This window comes from Pseudopipra pipra, chromosome 3 (assembly GCF_036250125.1).
Source record: "Pseudopipra pipra isolate bDixPip1 chromosome 3, bDixPip1.hap1, whole genome shotgun sequence".
Classification (NCBI taxonomy): Eukaryota; Metazoa; Chordata; class Aves; order Passeriformes; family Pipridae; genus Pseudopipra; species Pseudopipra pipra.
Genome location: NC_087551.1, coordinates 40,876,175 through 40,896,220, shown reverse-complemented (window position 1 = coordinate 40,896,220; position 20,046 = coordinate 40,876,175). Strand labels below are relative to the sequence as shown.

The following is a 20,046-nucleotide window of genomic DNA, read 5'->3' as shown; positions in this document are numbered from 1 at the left end:
AAGGAAGCTCCTAGATTTCAAAGTGGAAAAGAAGGCCAGTTTTAGCAAATGCTGAGTGCTGCATGTCCTCATCCCTGCCTTGTGACCAGACCTCCCGGAGCTGTGCCCTGAGCCAGCCTGTGGTCTCCCTGCCCATCTGTCCAAGATACACAGTGTTTTACCCACATACACGCTGTGCATGCTCACAATACCAAGTCCCTCAATGTATAACAAGGCCAGTACATCCTTAATATTCTGAATCTTGGGGCAAGTTGAGCAGTACAAACCAGCAGATTGCTCTCTGCCCACATGAGGAATTAGGAGAAAGATGAAGCTGATAATGGAAAGCCCTCAATTTTCTGAATCAGGCATGACTGCAGTTGTTGTTCCCAGGTACAAACAGGTAAAAGTATCAAATCCACTTGCGCTAAGAAGGAAGTAAGTTATAGACCACTGAGGAATTAGATGATAGAGTCACTTTTGATGCACTATAGTTATAATTAGCCTGGTTTCCTATGGAAACAAGGTTTTATAATCACACCATGCGTCTGTGTATTCATCATCTCTCTCCATCCCCTCAGTTGAAAGTAGCCAAAGAATTAAAAAAGTTATTCAGCAAACTTTGAGAGAATACACCCCACTGGGACAAGGTCACAGCAGGACACCAGCTCCATTAATGAGAGGAACCCACACAGCTCTCTGACCTTTTGATGCCACCCCAGTGACAGGAAAAGCTTCAACTGAGCTGACATCTTATTAGAAGCTAGGAAAAAAAAAATCCACAAATACAAATTCATTAGAAAGCAGGCTTCATGACTTCCCACAGATTTCTGTGGAAGCTGTAGTTTTCTTTGCTCTCGCCCAATTAAAAACTCTACTATAATGTACTTTTTGTTTTCCAGTAGCTTCTGTTGTTGCACCCTGCACCAGAATAGCGTGGGGTCACAGGCAGAAATGCAGGCTGGTGTTTTCCAAATGTGGCCCAACTTACTACTGCAAACGCAACAGAGTTGACCTGACTGTGTAGGGAGTACCTTCACTTGGGGCTTCTGCCTGCCCGGGGGATGCTCCCAGAGGAACGGCCACGTTGTTCTTCACATGCCAACTAATGTTATTTGAGCAACACAAAGGTAGAGGTGGCTGAGGCACGCGCTTCCTAATATTTTTTATTATTATGTGCAACCTTTGAACAAAATACCACACCTTGTAAGCTGGGCTGAAAAATTAGTTGATTAGACCCAGAAGTACCCCACCCAATGTTCGAGCCCCTCAGGCATCCAAAGCAAGGTGGTGCTGCACCTGGTCCTCACTGTCTTGGTGTGCTACAGAACACCAATGAGGGACCTATCAAACAAATATGCAGTCAGCCACTACCATCAGTTTTGCAGAGATGTGAGTGGGAGATATAACACTGGGGCCAAAGATAAATATTTATATATTAATCAAGGTAAATCAGTACTAAGAGATGTCCAACTGTCACCCAGTATAAAACACGGGAAAGCAGGTAGCAAATAACATTCCAGGGCTGTACATTCAGTTCTAAGTACGCATCCTATCACACAATAAATACATGCTGTACAGTCTAGCCTACCTCTCTGCTGTGGAGATATATTTATATATATAGATAACTACAGAGAGATAGAGCGGGGTAAAACGTGGTCGAGTGGGACTGTAAGCAGCTGACACACTGCAAGTTTATTAGAGTTTACCTCTGAGTAATTTATGTGCCCACACCCTTATATTGCCATGTTGTACTTCTCCTATCACAGCATGATTTGAAGATCTAATGCGTAAGAAGTAACAATCCTCTAAGTTCAAGGGTTTCATGTCCAAAAAAAGGCAAGAGAAATACTCAGTATGCCATTCTGGGGACTCACCCAATATACTATAAGCTTGTACTATAGCTTACTGTAAAATAAGCTATAGTACAAGCATTTCCCAAAGTTCTCTGTGTCACTGGTGTTTTACTGGGTCTGAATTCAGCCCAGTGGCTGAATACAAATAATTATCACTATTTTCATGTGCAAACACCTAGGAACTCTGGACTGTCTGGTGGAATAAGATAACTTTAATTCTCAATCTATTATGAGAGTTGATATGGTAGGGTTAGAAGAGATCTCATAATTTTGAAAGTTGATTTTAACAGTAATGGTGCTCCAAATAATATCCAACGTACATTTTAATGTACAAATGATAAATGAAAAAGAAAAGAAAGAGATGAAAACACAGATCTGTATTTTCAGGAGCAGGGGAGCTAATAGAGGAATCTTTAGTACCAAAGTAAGCTATGCTGACAAAGCTAGAGAAAGAAATCCTTGATCCATACAAAAGAAACAACTTGATACTTTAAGCTTCTCGATGCTACTGTCAGCACGCCTCTGCTGAGCCAGCGTGAAAAATCTAAAAACAGATGGATGAGTTTTGCCATTTGATTCAAATCAAACTGTTTCAGAGAGACTTCCTGGCTCTGACAAAAGTGTAAGATTATCCCAAGCAAAGGAAAATTTTAAAAAGTAGTACTCTGATCTGTTTCGACTTTGCCCAAGAAACATCAGTGACTGCTTTAGCTGAATCCAAAACTAATGCTGTCAAGTATGTAACCTAAATATTACCCCAAACATTACTTAGTATTATAAACAAAATGCCCCAAAGAAAACCTTTAGTTAAAAAGCAAGTTCAAGTTTCTGAGTGGCAAGAATAGATGTCTTGCATAAAGTTTACGGAGCCTTAAAAATCAAGCCACTTAAAAACAAGTAAACACTTAAGGACATAATTACTGTCAAGCAGCCATCATAATAAATGCATTATTCTTATCAAGGACAAAGAATTCCCACAGCAATATGTTAGCTCAAGAACAGGAGTCCTGCATTTAACCAGATGATTCATCAGAAAGTCAGCCACTCTGCAGAAAAATCAAGTCCATCTAGACAGGCAAAGATGATGCCCAAGAGAGTTCAGTAGATAAGTTACATTTTCTCCCATTCCCTTTAAATAATGCCCTGGTTTTACCTTAGCTCTGACCTACAGTCCGGTGTTCTTATGTGCAACCCCTTGGCAAGAAGCCTTCATCCATGTCATTAGTTCAGAAGTTTCCCACAAGGAAATACATATCTTTTCAGATACACACTTACATAAACTTGGAAAAAAGTTAACTTTCAATTTTTTTCCTTTTTAATCACACATACGACTTGGATAGTAAATCCTACTAAGCAAGACTCTTCCTGGTTTGCATAGGAAACAGATCCTATCAATCAGAAGAAAGAATATTATTATCTTGGTTCATTACCTCCAGTAGCCATCCTTACAGGAATTCACTGCAATCCATGCCACAAAATACAGTATTTCAATTCATGTTTAAAAATACAAAATTTGCTTTCCACTGGGATTGCAGAAGGATTCATAAATGCTCTTTCCTTTTGAAAATCAGGCCAATACCTGACCATATAGGGTGAATAAACCTATTTAGAAGTTTCATCCAATCAAAGAAAATTTGTACAGAACTTAGTTAAGAATTTAGTTGAGTCACTCTAAGAACCAAATGGATGGAAACTGCTTCCAGTGGAAGCAACCTTAAGCTGTAATCACTGAAGGACACATCAAAGAATAGATGCAATGATCCAGCAAACTATACTTTTAAGCTTTTCTCACAAAGTAAGAAAACACACAAAAATAGACCAAAAGTTTCAAGCTTTTCAGGAAAATAAATTTTAAATTGCGGCAAACAAACTCTAGTTATTATTCATTTGCAAAGTTTAAATTTCTGCACAAAGGGAGCTGCATGTCAGAAAAAGCCATGTGATTCACCAGTGACATTCAGCAAGGCATGTTAATTACGTGGTATTTGAATTTTTCCATTTATTTACCCTTCTCAGCAGGTAAGACTGGAGCAGACTTGGAAAAAGAACACCTGTCCCTAAAAGAGGTTTTGAACAAATATCCCCACGGTCATTGAACAAACAACCCCACGGTCATTCAGCGCTTGCAGAGGCCAGCACTGCACCCCTATCCAGCTCCTTCCAGGGCTAAGGGTCCGGCCTCTCCTAGCGCGCCGGGTGGACTCACCCCGTTAACCTTTAGACACGAATGCTCAGGTAAAGCCCAAAATGCCCCATTTTCAAGCCCCCCAGGGGTCAGTGTATAGTCTGTCCAGCGCACACGCCCTCGCCGCTGCTGCCTGCGGGACGGGGTCCGCGGCTCCCACCTCATGCCCCCCCCGCCCCCCAGCCGCTCTCACCAGGTGCAGGGCCATGGGCAGCGTCAGCAGGAACAGCCACAGATAGAGGTGGCAGCTGTTGGTGAAGGCGCCCTGCTCCGGGTCGTGGTACCAGCCCCCGGTCAGCGCCGCCCACACGCCCTGCCCCACCAGCCGCGCCGCCGGCGACACCATGGCCGCCCCCCGCCGCCGCCACCGCCGCCCCTCAGCCGCCCGCCGCCGCCGCCGCCATGCCGGGCGCCCGCGGATTCTCCCATGGTGCCCCGCGACGCCGAGCATCCCGCCCGCTCCACCCCGGGCGCCGCCGCCGCCGCCGGGAGGGCGCTGCCACGGGCCGCTCCCCGCCGGGCACGGCGCCCCGCTCGCCCCCGCCGCGGGCCGGGGGGCGCCGCCCCGCTGCAAGGCCTGGGGGACCGCGGGGCAGCGCACGGAGGCCGCGGGGCGCGCAGGGGCCGGGCCGAGCCGCGGCGGGGGGAAAGCTCTGGCGCGGGGGTGTCCGTCACCGCCGCGTCCCGCCCCGGGCGGCCGCGACGGGGGGTGCACAGGTGCAAAAAAAGCGCGGCAAAGGGGCAGCCCCGGCGGCCGCCGGCTGGGCTGCGCCTCGCCGGCCACACCCCCACCGCAGGGTGCTCGTCGCCGGTTACTGATCCTGCCCGACACATCACGAGTTTCCGATCCGTGAGCTCTGCCCGACTTTGGTGTTGCCCTTTTTGCGTTGACTTGAGCTCTGTTTTGGGCAGGATGTGGGAATATAATATAAAAAAAATTTGGTTTCTTTCAAGAATGAGTTCAGGGTAAAACCCAGTCTGCCTTCGTTCAAGAGTTTCACGTAGCTGACCTCAAATTAGCGCAGTGAGGAGTTAAGGGAGGGGTGGGGGAAGAATAGGCGTGCCAAGTACGGGAGAGCAAAGCTGAAAAAATGATGGATTTGAGTGGAAGCCTTGAGCAGGGGAGGCCAAAGTCAGTGAAGAATGAGACAGAAGGATACGGGCATATCCTTAAGGAAACCCCTGAAGGGAGGGTCGTAAGGTTAGGCTGTGAACACTAGAGCTGATCATACATAGTGCTCCCCCTCTCCTACCTCTGACCATCAGAAAATAGCTCTGAACTTCAGTTCTATGTCTCTCATCAGTCCCTTTTAGGGACTTTTCCACATGTATACACCTTTGTTGCAGTCAATTTTGTGAACTATGTAGGTATGTAATGGAGGTAGCCAAGCAGCTTGAACATCACCAAATTCACCTTACATCCATTGCTCCTGACTGTGGCTCCGTTTTCATGGACCAAACACACCATTCCACTGTGCTCTGCATGGATTTTTTAGACAAAGGTAAGAGACCAAAGATGCTATTAAGCAATCGTACTTGTGTGATAATGAACCACAAACCTCAGCTCACTTCCTGATGTTGCAGGTGATGTGGCCATGCTGGATGCCTGTGTTGGTTTGATGGCAGGGATGATACAGAACTATGAACAAGCAGTTGGGAGCAGGGAAAGAATGGCATCATCCTTTAGCAGCACTGGCACCCTTAGATGCTTGAGGACCTACAGCCACATGGCTAGGGTACTTGCTTGGTGTGACCTCAGTGAGCAGTGAAGTTTATTGAGCTGTTCTTGGGCTGTATGAAGAAGGCATACAGCCTCCTTGCCCAAACCTCTGCCTTGTTGAGTGAATTTTCTTTTTTTATCCTTTGCAGGTTCATTACAAAGGCGACAAAGTTTGTTCATACAAGTAATGATTGAATCAAGTGCAATATGCAGCTTTGAATAATATTTTTGATGTGTGATAATTAAAAAAAGTTGAGTTTCAGAAACTATTGAACTAATTTTCCACAAGTATACTGGCGAATAAGATCATTTACATGCACAGCTCCAAAAAAAGAAAGATGAGTAAACAAAGGGTTTTTGAGACCTCTAACTCATGTAGGTTATTGTGTGGAAGGCCCAGGTAATGCGGGCTTTACTGCAACTTATATACTATTAGGGTGACTTGTCCTGTTTTTGGCTGGGATAGAGTTAATTTTCTCAGTAGCTAGTATAGTGCCGTGTTTTGGATTCAGTATGAGAATACTGTTGATAACACACTGATGTTTTGACTGTTTCCGAAGTGGTGTTTATCCTAAATGGAGGACTTTTTTGTGTCTCATGCTCTGCTAGTGAGGAGGTAAAAAAATGAAAAGAAAAGAAGCCTGTGAGGGAGCATAGCTGGGACAGCTGACCCAAACTGACCAAAGGGATGTTCCATACCATATGATATCACACTCTGTATATAAAGTGGGGGGAAGAAGGAGGAAAGGGGGAATGTTTGGAGTGATGGCATTTGTCTTCCCAAGTAACTGTTACACATGATGAGGCCTTGCCCTCCTGGAGATGGCTGAACACCTTCCTGCCCATGGGAAGCAGTGAATTAACTTCTTGTAGTGCTTTGCTTGTGTGTGTCTTTTGCTTTTCCATTAAATTGTCTTTACTTCAACCCACGAGTTTTCTACCTTTTACCCTTCTGATTCTCCCTGGTGGAGAAGTGAGCCAGTGTCTGCGTGGAGGTTGATGGCTGGCTAGGGTTAAACCATGCCACTTGTCCACACATCACTCAAATCTTTCAACTCTTCCTCGTATTTGGATAATGTTGACACCAAATATTTTTTGGTATAATGGTACTTGCAGTTTTGGAGGGTTCCTGTAAATTCCAGGTCAGGATATGTGTTCCAGACACAATATAGATGCACGAGTACTGTAGCTATACAGTTGCAGGAGTGCCAAAGATGAAAAATGGGACCACTTTTCTCTTGAGAGATGCCAGTGAGGGACTGAGCCAAAAGCTTTGCCGTCTTCTCACCAGTAACTCCACTAGGTGGTGCCGTCAGGAAAGTAAAGGGCGCTTTACACTGTTCGGGATCACAATATTTACATTATTGGAACTCCCAGAAACAGCAACTGTATATCAAGATCCTAGAGCCTTGGGTGCTGAAGAAACACTGAACAAAGACTAACCTGAGTGCAGTGATTGCTAATGGATAACAGTCTTTCAGACTGCAAATTTGGGAATAATAGCTCTAAATAAATATTTAAACATTTCACTGTACTGCAACCAATACCTTGTCTGACCCAAAACATTCCACACTTAATTAGTTCCTGCAGATTCTATTAGATAACAAAGTACAAGGTGGAATTTGTGCGGCAGAACGCTTGTATTACAACATACTTTATGGCTTTTATAATAAGGCAAATATGCAGATAAGGGAAGGCTTGTAATTACCTCTCTGAATAGCTGCAAGGCAATCTTATATTAAAGGAAATGGGAGAAGACTCGATAGACATGCTGGTTCTGCATTCTTTCTTTTTGGTAAACATGGTTCAATAAGTCACTTTCAGCATAATTGTATTTTTGCCTTGTGTATACAACTATAAACCATGGCTAGGCTTCGCAAACAAAGATCTGGGAAGGGCTCTACCCACATTTGCTGCAAGCGCGCTGGTGGCTAAAAAGGCCAATACGAGATAGACAAGTCCGGTTGCAAAAGGCACAGCAGAAAGACTCCTTAGGTGGTATTGGCAAGACCTGATTCTTTCTGCGTTGTCTTTTCTCCTCGAGAGTGATCCTGCGTGCGTTCTCAAAGGCATCAGCAGCGTTATAGATGGTGTGTCTCCAGACCTCCCGATTGGAGGCCAGAGTAGACCAGTTATGTTGATCAATATGGCCAAGGCTGAGATGTTGTTTCAGGGAGTCCTTGTATCTTCTCTTCGGGGCTCCTCTCTTGCGACAGCCAGTGGCAAGTTCACCATAAAGATCTTAGGGAGGTGGTGGTCCTTCATCCTTGAGATGTGTCCTGCCCAGCACAGCAACATGGCCTCAAAACTTGTAACTGCTGCCTGTTCTAGAACAGACGTATTAGTCACATAATCTGACCAGTGGATGTTTAGGATTGTGCGGAGACAGCGTTGATGGAAGTGTTCTAAGAGTTGCAGGTGGTGGCGGTAGATGACCCAAGATTTGGATCCATATAAAAGAGTAGACAGTACAATGGCTCTGTAAACACTGATCTTTGTACTTTTCTTCAGGTGTTTATTTCACCAGACTCTTTTATGGAGTTTTCCAAAAGCTCTATATGCCTTTGCTAATCTGTTGTCTATCTCTCTGTCAGTCTTACCGTCCGAGGAGATGAGGCTGCCTAGGTAATTAAACTGCTGAACTGATTTGAGCTCTGATTCGCCAGTGGTGATATGGTGGTGATGGAAGACTTCCTGAGGTACAGTTTGATAGAGAACTTCAGTCTTCTTTAAGCTGACTTTCAGTCCAAAAACCTCAGCAGCATCTGCAAAGCAGGATGTTAAACGCTGCAGAGCTGCTTCTGTGTGGGCGATGAGGGTGGCGGCATCAGCATAAAGCAGCTCCCGGACAAGATGATTTAAGGTCTTAGTGTGGGCCTTCAGTCACCTTAGGTTGAATAGGCTTCCATCAGTACGATATCAAATGTAGATACCATCTTCATCATCAAGGTCTGCCGTGGCCCTTTGGAGCATCATTCTGAAAAAGACTGTGAATAGGGTTGGTGCAAGAACGCAGCCTTATTTCACACCATTCTTTATTAGAAAGGGCTCAGAAAGTGCATTGCCATATCTGAGTTGGCCGTGCTGATCCTCATGGAGTGAGATGATCATTTTAAGGAACTTGGGGGGACATCCTAAATGTTCCAAAACCTGCCATAGACCTTTTCTGCTCACAGTATCAAAAGCCTTGGTGAGATCAACAAAGGTTACATAGAGACCTTTGTTCTGTTCCCTATACTTCTCTTGCAGTTGTCTGAGAACAAATACCATGTCTGTGGTACTCCTGTTGGCTCTGAACAACTATAAATACAGGTTATGGGATAAACAAGAATTTATGATTATTGAATATTGTAATTTTAATTTTTTTTTCATTACTATCTTTCTGTTGGAACCTTACTCCTGTGATATCCAGCTTCAAATTTTGTTTATGTAGGGATGTACAATGCTCTGCGTGTGGGTTTTTGTGCAGGAAGTTGAGCGGCATTCATCACAACAGGCTATTTGGCCCGGCAGTGCAGTTTTACACCTTTCCCAAGCCTTTTCTGTGCACCTCAGGGCGTCTGCTGGCAGCAGCCACATCCGTAACCACAGGTCTCGCAGCACCCAGTGATCAGCTCCTAGGATGAATACACATCTACTTCCACTTTTAACCACTGTTTCCCACCACACTGGCGAGACAGGAGGGTGTCCTCAGCCCACACACTTCCCTCTAACTTCCAACAAAACGCCGACTGTAGTTTAGAATGTGATAGGATTTTTCCACTTGAAGCCAGGAGAATCTTTACCCAGAAATAGCGTGTACACAGGATTGTGTGAACGTGCCACATAGGGCCAGGACTGTCTCAGTCCTTACACGGATGGGGCAGAACTGGAGTGGGTCCAGCAGAGGGCAACAAAGATGATTAAGGCCCTGGAGCATCTCTCTTATGAGAAAAGGCTGAGGCAGTTGGGCATGTTCAGCCTCGAGAAGAGATGATTGAGAGGGGACCTCATCAATGTATGTAAGTATCTAAAGAAGAGTGTGAAGAGGATGGAGCCAGGATCTTCTCGTTGGTGCCAACCAATAGGACAATGGATAGAAAGAGGCAATGGATAGAAACTGATGCACAGGAAGTTCCACCTGGATATGAGGAAGAACCTCTTGTGTGGGTGACCAAGCACTGGAACAGATTGCCCAGAGAAGAAGTGGAGGCTCCCATACTGGGGATATTCAAGAACCATCTGGACATGATCCTGTACCATGTGCTCTCGGATTACCCTGCCTGAGCAGGGAGGTTTGACTAGATGTCCTACTGGGGTCCCTTCCAACGTGACCCACTCTGTGATTCTGTGAAAGCCCACGAGCGGCAGAGGTGGGTGGAAGAGCATACACGAACCGAGGAAGCTCGGGTTTCTTCAGGAACTGCCTGGGGTTTGTTCCAGTAAAGTCCCATGACCGCACAACGAGGGAAAGGGGAAGCTGCCGACAGAGGCACGAGCCCTCAGCCCGCTCTGCAGCCCCGGAGGACAAAGCAGGAGCCGTGGGCTCCCCGAGACCCGACTCGCGGCCCCGCAGGCACCGCACGGGACCGCCGCGCCCGGGGCCACGTGACGGCCGGCGGCCAATGGGCGGGGGCGGGCGCGGGGCCCCGGCGCTCCCCTCCCCTCCTTTCCCGCGCGCGCCTGCGCCCTCCCTGCCGTAGCCCCGCGGCGGCGGCGACCGGGCCGAGCGGCCCCGCCCCGCCCCCTGCCCGCGCCCCGCCCTCCCCTCCCGCGGCTCCCGCTCGGCGGTGGCGGCAGGTGAGGATGCGGCTGGGCGGGCGCCCCCGCGTCGGCCGCGCTGCTGGTGGCCGCCGGGGCTGAGGTCGCTGCCATGGCTCTGCCGGGCGCCGGAGCGGCGGCAGCCGCCGGCGGCGGCGGGAGTTCGTGCCCGCTGTGGACGGCGCTGTACGACTATGAGGCGAGCGGCGAGGACGAGCTGAGCCTGCGGCGGGGGGACGTGGTAGAGGTGCTGTCGCAGGACGCGGCCGTGTCTGGCGACGACGGCTGGTGGGCGGGGAAGATCCGCCACCGTCTCGGCATCTTCCCGGCCAACTACGTGACCCGCCAGCCCCGCGGCGGAGCGGCGGCGGGGAGCGGCGGGCGGGGGGATCCCGCGGGGAGCCTGACGGAGATCGACTTCGAGCACCTGGAGCTGCAGGAGATCATCGGCGTGGGCGGCTTCGGGAAGGTGTACCGGGCCACCTGGCGGGGCCGCGAGGTGGCCGTGAAGGCGGCGCGGCAGGACCCCGACGAGGACATCACGGCCACGGCGGAGAGCGTGCGGCAGGAGGCCAAGCTCTTCTCCATGCTGCGGCACCCCAACATCATCGCCCTGCACGGGGTTTGCCTGCGAGAGCCCAACCTCTGCCTCGTCATGGAGTTCGCCCGCGGCGGATCCCTCAACAGGGCCCTGGCCGCCGCCCCCGGCGCCGCGGCCGCCCGTGGGGGCCGCCGCATCCCCCCGCACATCCTGGTGAACTGGGCGGTGCAGATCGCCCGCGGCATGCTCTACCTGCACGACGAGGCCATCGTCCCCATCCTGCACCGGGACCTCAAGTCGAGCAACAGTGAGTCCCGGGCGGAGTGAGGGGGAGGTGAGGAGGGACCATCGGAGCGGCGCGGCAGTGCAGGCGACAGGGGTGTCCCCTCGTCCCTTCGGGTCCTGGCCTGGCGGCGCTGGCCGTGTCCGCGTTGCGGGGGCGGGCGGCCAGGCCTGGACGGGCTCCGTCCGGGAGCCCTGTTTCACTGAGAGATGGGTGTCGCAACTCGGGCACCCTGTGCCAGGAGCTTGGGCCAGCGGCAGGTTGGTTGCCGCGGCTGCGAGCTGGATACGGACTCGTGGAAGGGTCGGGAGGATCCGGGTGTACCTTTGGTCCTGCCCTCTCACTTAAAGCGGGATAAAATCCTGCGCGGAACCACAGTTTCAAATCCGCAAAGCTATTTTTACTCTGATGCGTTGCGCGGTCCTGTCTTTTAAAACTTAGAGGGAACCAAGCGCCTTGTAAAGGAAAGTTTTAGTAAGGGTATCGCTTCTGTTTCACTGCCAAGTAATCATACGTGTTTCTGGTTTTCCCTGCATGGATTTAGCATCGCTAAAATTTACCCACTTGGCAAAACATTGAGGTGGAAAGGACAGTACCTTAAAACAGTAGAAACTGTTGTGCAGATGCCAGATTTTGCTTTCATCCCTTGGCATTGACAAATGCACCTGAAAGAGTGAGGGAGTTGCTCAATTCATGCTTGATGGCTCCTCGGTCCATCTGACAATACAGAAGCATCTAAGATTTTGGCAGCTGTGGTTTTGGCAGGCTGGCTTACTAGAGTAGATGTGTTTATGACTTTCTGTTATAATTGTGTTTTGAACTGGTGACCTGAAAGTGGAAATCTGTGCGTTTGCAAAAGTGTCTGAAGCCATCCCTACTCTTTCCTTTTTGTTCTGACTTTGCCAGAAGTGCAGCAATATGCTAGTCTTTTTTTTTTTTTTTTTTTTCCAGTTAGGAGTCTTTAAGTAGTGCAGTAGAAATAAAAAAGCTTCATTCAACTTTGAAGCACTTTGTTTAAGAGGCTGTGTGTCTTGAAGGTCACCATGCATGGGCTATTAAGACAAGACTCAGTCATGGGACTGACTGTTCCTGAAAGTACTTTCACTATTTGATAAAGAAAGGACCTAGCTCAGCTGTGTTTGTGGTTCTGTTTGTAGCACAGACGATGAACTTTTGGACTTTAGCGTCGTGGCTGACACCTTAATTTCTAGCAAGTTGTCTGTAGGCAGCTTGTGCGCTCCTAATTTCCTGCTGTGTTCAGAGCAAGCTGCTGCACCTTGAGTATTTAGTGGCTTTTCTTAGAGTGGGTCGCTGCATCCTAGCAGCGTGCTAAGTGACAGTGGCAAAATTTGTGTCTGAAGTGAATTCATAACACCGTGGTTTAGCATAACACCTGGAGTTGAGTTGGGTACTGCTGAGAGCTGATTACCATTATCATCTCTTTATATATGGATAGTGGCAGAGCATTTAAAAAATACACTTTTGATTATAACTTCAGTATATGTGCCCATTCACTGCTTCCATTACTAACTCCTGTTACAGATGCACTTCACTTGAGCTATTTAGTTCTCTCACCCTTAGTTCTTAATCTTAGCAAAGTTTGAAGACAGTATTGAATATGCCAAATAAAATTATGTCTCTTGATTATCCAACTAAATGATCATGTTGGGAGATGGTGGTGTGCTGGTGGTACTGTTCAACAGCATGAATTTAAAGTTACTGCAAGTCATAACAGTATCCCCTGTTCTGGTAACTCATCAATTCATCAAAGGTTTCACTTCATTCTTTTACTGTAGTCTTTTGCAGTCTTGCACAGCGGGAGTGGAACACTGCCAGGGTTGACTGAGCAACTTGCTTGGTGTGGATAGCAACAGTTCCACAGTGGCTGTAGCAGCAAACGGGTCTTTCAGCACCCATTCCTCACCTGTTCATTGCTCTCGATTAAGCCTGTCTAGGTAGTATATGAATGTATCAGTTCTGTGCTAGCTTAGTTATTTTTGTTAAGAAGGATTTTTTTCTTCCTCAGACAACAAATTAGAAAAATGGCTGCCCTTAACATGGCATGGTAAGGAATGCTCCTCAAACTATATCCCTAGTAAATTGGCAGGAACTAATTTTTCCAGCTAGGGAAATGAAGCCCCCTTCCACCAGTATATTTGATCCAGAAGGGATACATGTCTGGGCTTGTGGTTGGCAGGTGATAGGCAAAGCAAGTGTCTCAGAGGCAAGTGTGTTACTTCATGCAATTTTAGGGAGCTGGGATCTATAGGATAGCATATCTAGTGTGGGTTTGCTGATACCAAATCCACAGGACTGGAGAGAAAGTGCCACAAACAGAAGAGCCATGAGAACCAACAGCAGTGACCATGTAAGTTTGTATGCTCTAGTTTCATTGGGCTCCTTTGGGGAGATGGGAAAAGGTTTTTGCTTCTGCCAAAGTAAGGGAAATTAATAGATACGCAAATGTTTTTTGTGTATATTGGGAAGAAAAACTAACAAACTCGGGTTTGAGGGCTGAACAAGGAAGTAAACTCCTGAATTTTGTTGACATCAGTTTCTTCAGTCCACATAAAATAAATGTAGTATTAAACGTAGTATTTAAAGGTTATTCAGAAGTAGACAAAACAAAGGTGTAAAGAACACTTTTAGCTTTAGATATGTGTAATAAAGTGAAACATAGTAACCATGGTCTCTAATGTTAATTTACAGGTTGTGGGTGCTTTGTAAACCTGGTTTGGCTGACATGGGGAGAAGTGTCTCTGACAAGGATCATGGTCTATTTTGAGGATAACTTCTCATAAGCACTTCTTATGTTCTTCAATATACTTTAAAGAATAAAGATATAATGTAAAATTAAGGCTTAAGAGGTAGACTTTATCTATGTAAAATCGAAATGAAAAATTTGAAAGAAAATCTGAGTTTTTTAAACCATTGTTGATAGTCAGTGAATTCTGGATTAATCAATACTTCAACTGAAAAGGAGATGTCTTAAAGATTTGTGAAAATATTTGAATATTCTTAACTGTGACTCCTAGGTATGAGCTTAGTCTTGATTAAACATGCCAGCTGATTAGGAAAAAATTATGTTTTACTGAAAATAGAAACTCATCTACAAGACAAGACGCTAATAGTTACATGTATCTTTTTACCACATCTCAGCTATTTTGCTGACTCTTTGAAAGGGCAACTTTTTTTCTTGGGGAAAATCAAGTTGCTTGTTTCTGGGCAAGGACATCCCATTGGTTACAAGACATATGGTTGTATAAAGGTTCAGTGTAGCCTCTCCTGATTCTTTTTTTAGTATCCTGAAGAAAGCTAGTAATGCATTCAGATAGAGTATGCCAGGTTTTCACCTTCCAAAGTCTAGTGTAGAGAAAGCAGAGATTTGTGATTCTGAGGTTGATTTCAGACTATGCAGTACTTCTGCCTTTTAAAAAATGCACTTTATCTCTAGTGCAGCAGCCTTGTGTACTTCTAGGAAACATTACAAAAAGTTCAGAATATCTTGCTTATGGCATAGACCCATCCATGATTACAGAGTTGATTATGTGTAGGTTATGTGTACTAAACAAGGTACAGATAAAGTGCTCTGTTCTCATTTGTTGTAGGATATGCAAGTAGGGTTCAGTTTGCTATGGCTTTCACCAGCACTGCCAGCCCAGGATCCTTTGCAGCCCTGAGCTCTGTGAAGTGGTTAAGTTTACATTACTTTTTGAAATTGTCAAGGTCAGCTTGAGTTTCAAGGATTGTTGAATAAGACCATGGAGATGGCAGTGCTAATGAGAACAGTACGTGGCATCTGAAGGAATCAAACATAAAAGAGAGCAGTGAAACTGCAATTGGACAATCCACTTTAATGTGTTCTTGAAACTGGTATCATGAAAAGCAGTCAGAAAATAGAAATCATGTGGTTTTAAAACCTTAAAGGGAATTGCGATGTGTTTTGACAGAACTGTTGAATTGGTTGCTTTTGATGAGGCAAGGTGTCCTGGAGTTTGAGAAGAGCCAAGAACAAATTATCTCTGTTTCTTTGCTTCTACAGATTATTTGCAGCAGAATTGCTGGAGTTATGCTATTAAACACCTTTAAAATAAGATGGAGATGTTTTCCAGAGCTCATAAAATCTAGTTTCTCTGTAACTTCTCCAGCTAGCAACTTTAGGTTAGCTGTTCAGGGAGAGGAAGAAACTAGCTAAGCCTATCTGCTATCTTCTGATTTTACTTATTCTGCATAATTTCTCTTAACTATTTTGAAGAGGCTAGACTTGCTTGCATCACAAGTAGAGCTGTAAGGATTACCTGTGTGTTATTAAATGTTTGAAATTCAGAATCTAGTACAGTTACGAAGAGAATTAAAAATTAAATTCTATTAGAATTGTCTTCGGTAATTTGGGGGGAGAAGAGAGACAGCTTTTCAGCAGATTTGATCTTCTAACTTTCTTTGGCAATAAAGTTCCAAGGTGTCCTCTAATGGCAGTGAAACTTGGAGGTTTTTCTGTCAGTAGCACTGTGCTTTTCGCTGCTCATCTGTCACTGTAACAAAATGGAAAAATCTGATGTTCTATAGGTGTGTATCCCATATCTCTCTCTTCTCCTCCTGGTGCTCCCATTCATGGAATTTGCACTCTCATATTCCCTTCCACATCCCCATTGTCCCTGCTGGGCTTAGCCTGGCTGCCCCAGGGTGCCCAGCTCCAGTACTAGGTAACTCTTGTACCTCCAAGAGAAGGCTGCATATGTTGTAATTGGTTTGAAACTGCTTGTATTGCCTGGCTGGCTGCTAAGCTCCTAGTGGCTGGCCTCTCCGAGGTCTGGAGGAGAATGGATGTTTGTTCTGGCAGAACTAACTGAAGTTCCTACTCCACAAGGCAACTGGCTTTCATAAAACCCATAGGAACTATATCTTTGAGAATGTGGTATTGCTTTGCCAAATGTTAGTCATGTAAAATAGTGGGGCCAGAAGTTATTTAGCAGTTTAAAATTCATATGCTGTAATTTCCCATGCTGTCTTCATATAGGAAGTTATGGTACTTAAATGCTGTACACTATTCTTAATTACTTAAAATTGCATACAGCTAGAAACTGTTCCAAGTAGGCCAGCTTTCTATCCCATCTCTATGAGAGACAGTAGTCCTGCCTTGTGCTTTGCTGTAGAGATAATGCTGCTGCATTACAACCTAAGAACTGGTCATACATCTGGAGCATCTGGAAGTGTATAAGCAGGAAATATTGCTTCCAGTAATTTGTTTCATTATTTGATGTGTGCTCAAACTCTGTAGGTAGGGATTTTATTTTTTGAGAGGCCCTGAAGGTTAGTTTGATTCTGTGGGAGCATCAAATGCTTAGCAGCCTTGAACTAGAGTATATCTTTTTCCACTTCATCAAAGGCAATGTTTTGTATTATGCCTGTTTAATATTCACTTGATATATTTACTTGTTGCATATAATACGTTGTATGTTTTGTGTTCAGAAAGATGCTGGAATTCAAGAGAGAACAATTTTGAGTAACTGATAGCTGCAGTTGTCTCAATCTACAGTAGAAATAACTAATGCTAAAATGTTGTAGAGGCTAATTTCCAGCTGAAGGATGTGTTTCAGCATTTAAAAGTAATATTTAGGAACTTTATGATTTTAATACAACATCTGTCAAAAGAAATTTTGTGAACTACTCCTCTGTAAAGCAATACTTGTTTGTACAGCCTGTAAGCTTCCAGAGGAGGAGTAACATCCAGAGTTATTTGTAGATGAAGACTTAACTGCAATAGCTATTTATTTCACCTCGATTACTGTGTTTGATGTTTTCTGTGTCTCAAGTCTGGACGTTGACAGGTGGAAAAAATTGCTCATTAATTTAGAACAAAGTCCCTCAAGAAGACTGAAGTATATTTACATATAGTCCTTAATGCTGAAAACAAGACTCTAGGCTGAAACACTGGCTAAATGTAATATGATTAATTAAAACCCCATGAACTTTTAATACCCCTATTTATAACTCATTTTTAATGCACACTTTCATTTTAATGTTTCCCCAACTATGTCCATCTGACAACTGTAGGGAGTTGTTTCTTATTTGGTGTTGAGACTGCATTTCTAACAGGTAGGATTATTAAGTCAAGAATAATATTACTTTGATCTTTCTCTGGATCTTACTTGGTTTTTCATGTCTTTCTTCTCTCCGTCTTTGTTCTCTCATTGTCAAACATCAAGTGATCTGGTTTACAACTGTTGGAAGGTATTTTTTTCATTTTTTTCTTTTTTTTTCCTTTTTTATTTTGCTTTGTGTTTTATTCTTTCTTAGCAGGTTTCTGCAGGAGTTTCATTTGCACCAAGGTTTCTGGTGTCCTCTTTATGAGAAACATAGGGAGTCACATTCTAGTCTGTATGTCATATTTGCTGCCTGTCTCTTCTGCTTTGGGGTAGCATTATAAATTGAAGTATAGGACTTTCAGGAAGAGAATGGGTAATATTTGTGTATTAAAGAAGACTTCAAGCATTACTTGGCTGAATTTTTTTTTAAAGCTGGTACCCTGAGAATATATTGAGATACCTACCTGCCTCTGAAAACTGCACTGAGCAAGCAACCCATTTCCATTAAGGCCAATGAAAAAACAGACAGCGAAATACCTCTCATTAGCTGTTAAAATACTTACATGATTATGGTCGTTCCCCTAAACAGTGAGAAATAAGTTTAGCTGCTGACTGTAACACTTGTGAAATGAGGTATTGTACTTTAAAAAACAGACTGCAAAATGTGGTTAGAATTTAGGTATTAGTAGTGTAATCCAAGCATTAGAATAAAATGAAATACAACAGAGTTTTCAGTAGCAGGTCATTTCCCCACCCTTGCTGGAACTGCAGTCTTTGGAGACTCTTACCAAATATTGAAAGTTCCATTAAAAAGTTATGTTCTGCAACCTCAAAATAATAGAGAAGCAACACATCATTGAACTGTACTTGGATGTTGAATGCTGTTTTGTGGTTTCTTTGACCTTAGAAGAGAATGGCTTTTTGTTTGCAATCTGTAAGTTTTCTTACCACTAAGTATAAACTTTCTTCCAAACTTGCTTCAGTGTTTCAAGTTCTGAAACATGCTGACCTTGTACAATGAACAGTTGCAAGGAGTGTTTGTAGCTCTGACCTTGAGTTTTATTTCTGATTATTTGTTAAAATTGAAGGCATTGAAATTCGTTTAAATGGCTTTCAGTAATAATGCTTCTGAAAATGCAGGGGGGTTTGTTTTGTTTTGTTTTGTTTTGTTTTTTTTGGTTGGTTGGGGGTTTTTTGTTGTGTTTTTTTGTTTGTTTGTTTGTTTTTGGTTTTTTTTTGTTTTGAGCTTTGGGGTTGTTTTGTTTGTTAGAAGCAAAATTATGGCATTAAAGTAAAAAAAATACAGATTATATATAGATAAAAACAGATAAAAAATTAAATGCCAAATGACTTGGCTGTCAAGCAGTAAAAAAATAACAATTGGTGTCATAAATGCACATTCCTGGGTTGACAGCTTAAAACTACATTTCACCGTTTTTGTCTTGCTTGACCATGTTAGTGACAGCTTACCTCAGACCAGTCACTGAAAGTGAGTGAATGTTTAAATTTTGACCCACTTACTGCATCTTAAATTAGTGGGTTTTATATGGTAGGTCAGAAAAGTTACATAATTTGTATAATGCCACAGAAGTATTCTTCCTTCTTGGAGCTTCCTGCCAAGTTTAACCTTTTTTTTTTTGTGTGTGTGTGGGGTCATAGCTCCAGTTAAATCAGTCCTAGACATGCCAGTGTTGGCTATATAATCATGCTTTGTTCTCTTCATAGTGACTAAAATCTGTGTTTTGGCAGCTGTGCTATTAACTCAGAGCTGATAAGTCGGCCCTCCCTCTCAAAAATGCAGGAGTAAATGCTTCATTGCTGTAGTTCATTATGGGACAAGTTAACCCTTGGAACTGGTTATATTTTAGTTCTAAATGTTTAGGCAATTTTGTGGTTTTCTATTAGGATTAGATGCCACTGTTCTTCCTGAAATATTAATTGTGTTTACTTCCTTATGTGTTATGTTCAGAGGAAAAAAATTGTACTTTCTAACTCATTGCTGAATGTTGACTAATTATTGGGAAAAAACAGCAGGTTTTCCCTTTCATTTTCTCTTCCCAAGAGACCACTGTCAAGTTTGCAGAGTTCTCATTTCAAAATAAGTGTTTTGCTTTTGCTATTAACAAAGATTAGAGTTCTTGAAAGTGCATGGTCCTGAGAGGCTACTCCTCAGCTATTGAAGAAACTGCAAGGATGGAATGCAGGAATTCTATCCCACAGAATATATTTTGATGATTTTTTTAATCTTTTTTTCTCCTAAGTCTTGTATTAAACAAAAAAAGGGGGGGGCTCAAAAAATGTCCAGGTTTTTTTCTGCTTTGTTTTGAAATAGGTTGTTTGGCTTTTTTTTTTTTTTTAATAGTAAGACTCTTTCAAATATTCCTTATAAAAGAAACTGATAGCCTAAGTCAGAATTCTTTGTAGTGAAACTTATTAAAATTCCTTATAGAAATTAAAGGATTTCATGTTAACGGATGAGATTTTAGGGGAACTCAATGACTAAAATTGACTAAACATCTACAACCAGAGTTTATATGGATTCACAGCAGTAGGCATCTTCAAAGGGACCGAGAAAATTATTTTTGTCTTCAGTTTATTCAACGGGTTCTTTTCAATAGTAAATTTCATCAAAGGTGATTTTATGGTGGAAAAAAGT

The 20,046-nt window shown here is 44.1% G+C and overlaps 2 protein-coding genes across 4 annotated transcripts in view; one reads left to right on the top strand and one right to left on the bottom strand.

Moving 5' to 3' along the window:
• Positions 1-4,381, bottom strand: part of PCNX2 (pecanex 2) — a 155,450-nt gene extending 151,069 nt beyond the window's left edge. The window contains exon 1 of the mRNA XM_064648813.1: positions 4,214-4,381. Within this exon, the coding sequence (XP_064504883.1) occupies positions 4,214-4,366 (153 nt within the window). The 5' untranslated portion in view covers positions 4,367-4,381. The remainder of the gene's footprint in view (positions 1-4,213) is intronic.
• A 6,083-nt stretch (positions 4,382-10,464) lies between these two features.
• MAP3K21 (mitogen-activated protein kinase kinase kinase 21) overlaps positions 10,465-20,046 on the top strand; it is a 42,023-nt gene continuing 32,441 nt past the window's right edge. The window contains exon 1 of one of the 3 annotated variants that reach the window (XM_064648807.1): positions 10,465-11,328. In XM_064648807.1, the coding sequence (XP_064504877.1) occupies positions 10,593-11,328 (736 nt within the window). In that variant the 5' untranslated portion in view covers positions 10,465-10,592. The remainder of the gene's footprint in view (positions 11,329-20,046) is intronic. The other 2 variants (XM_064648808.1, XM_064648809.1) reach the window with 2 other exon arrangements.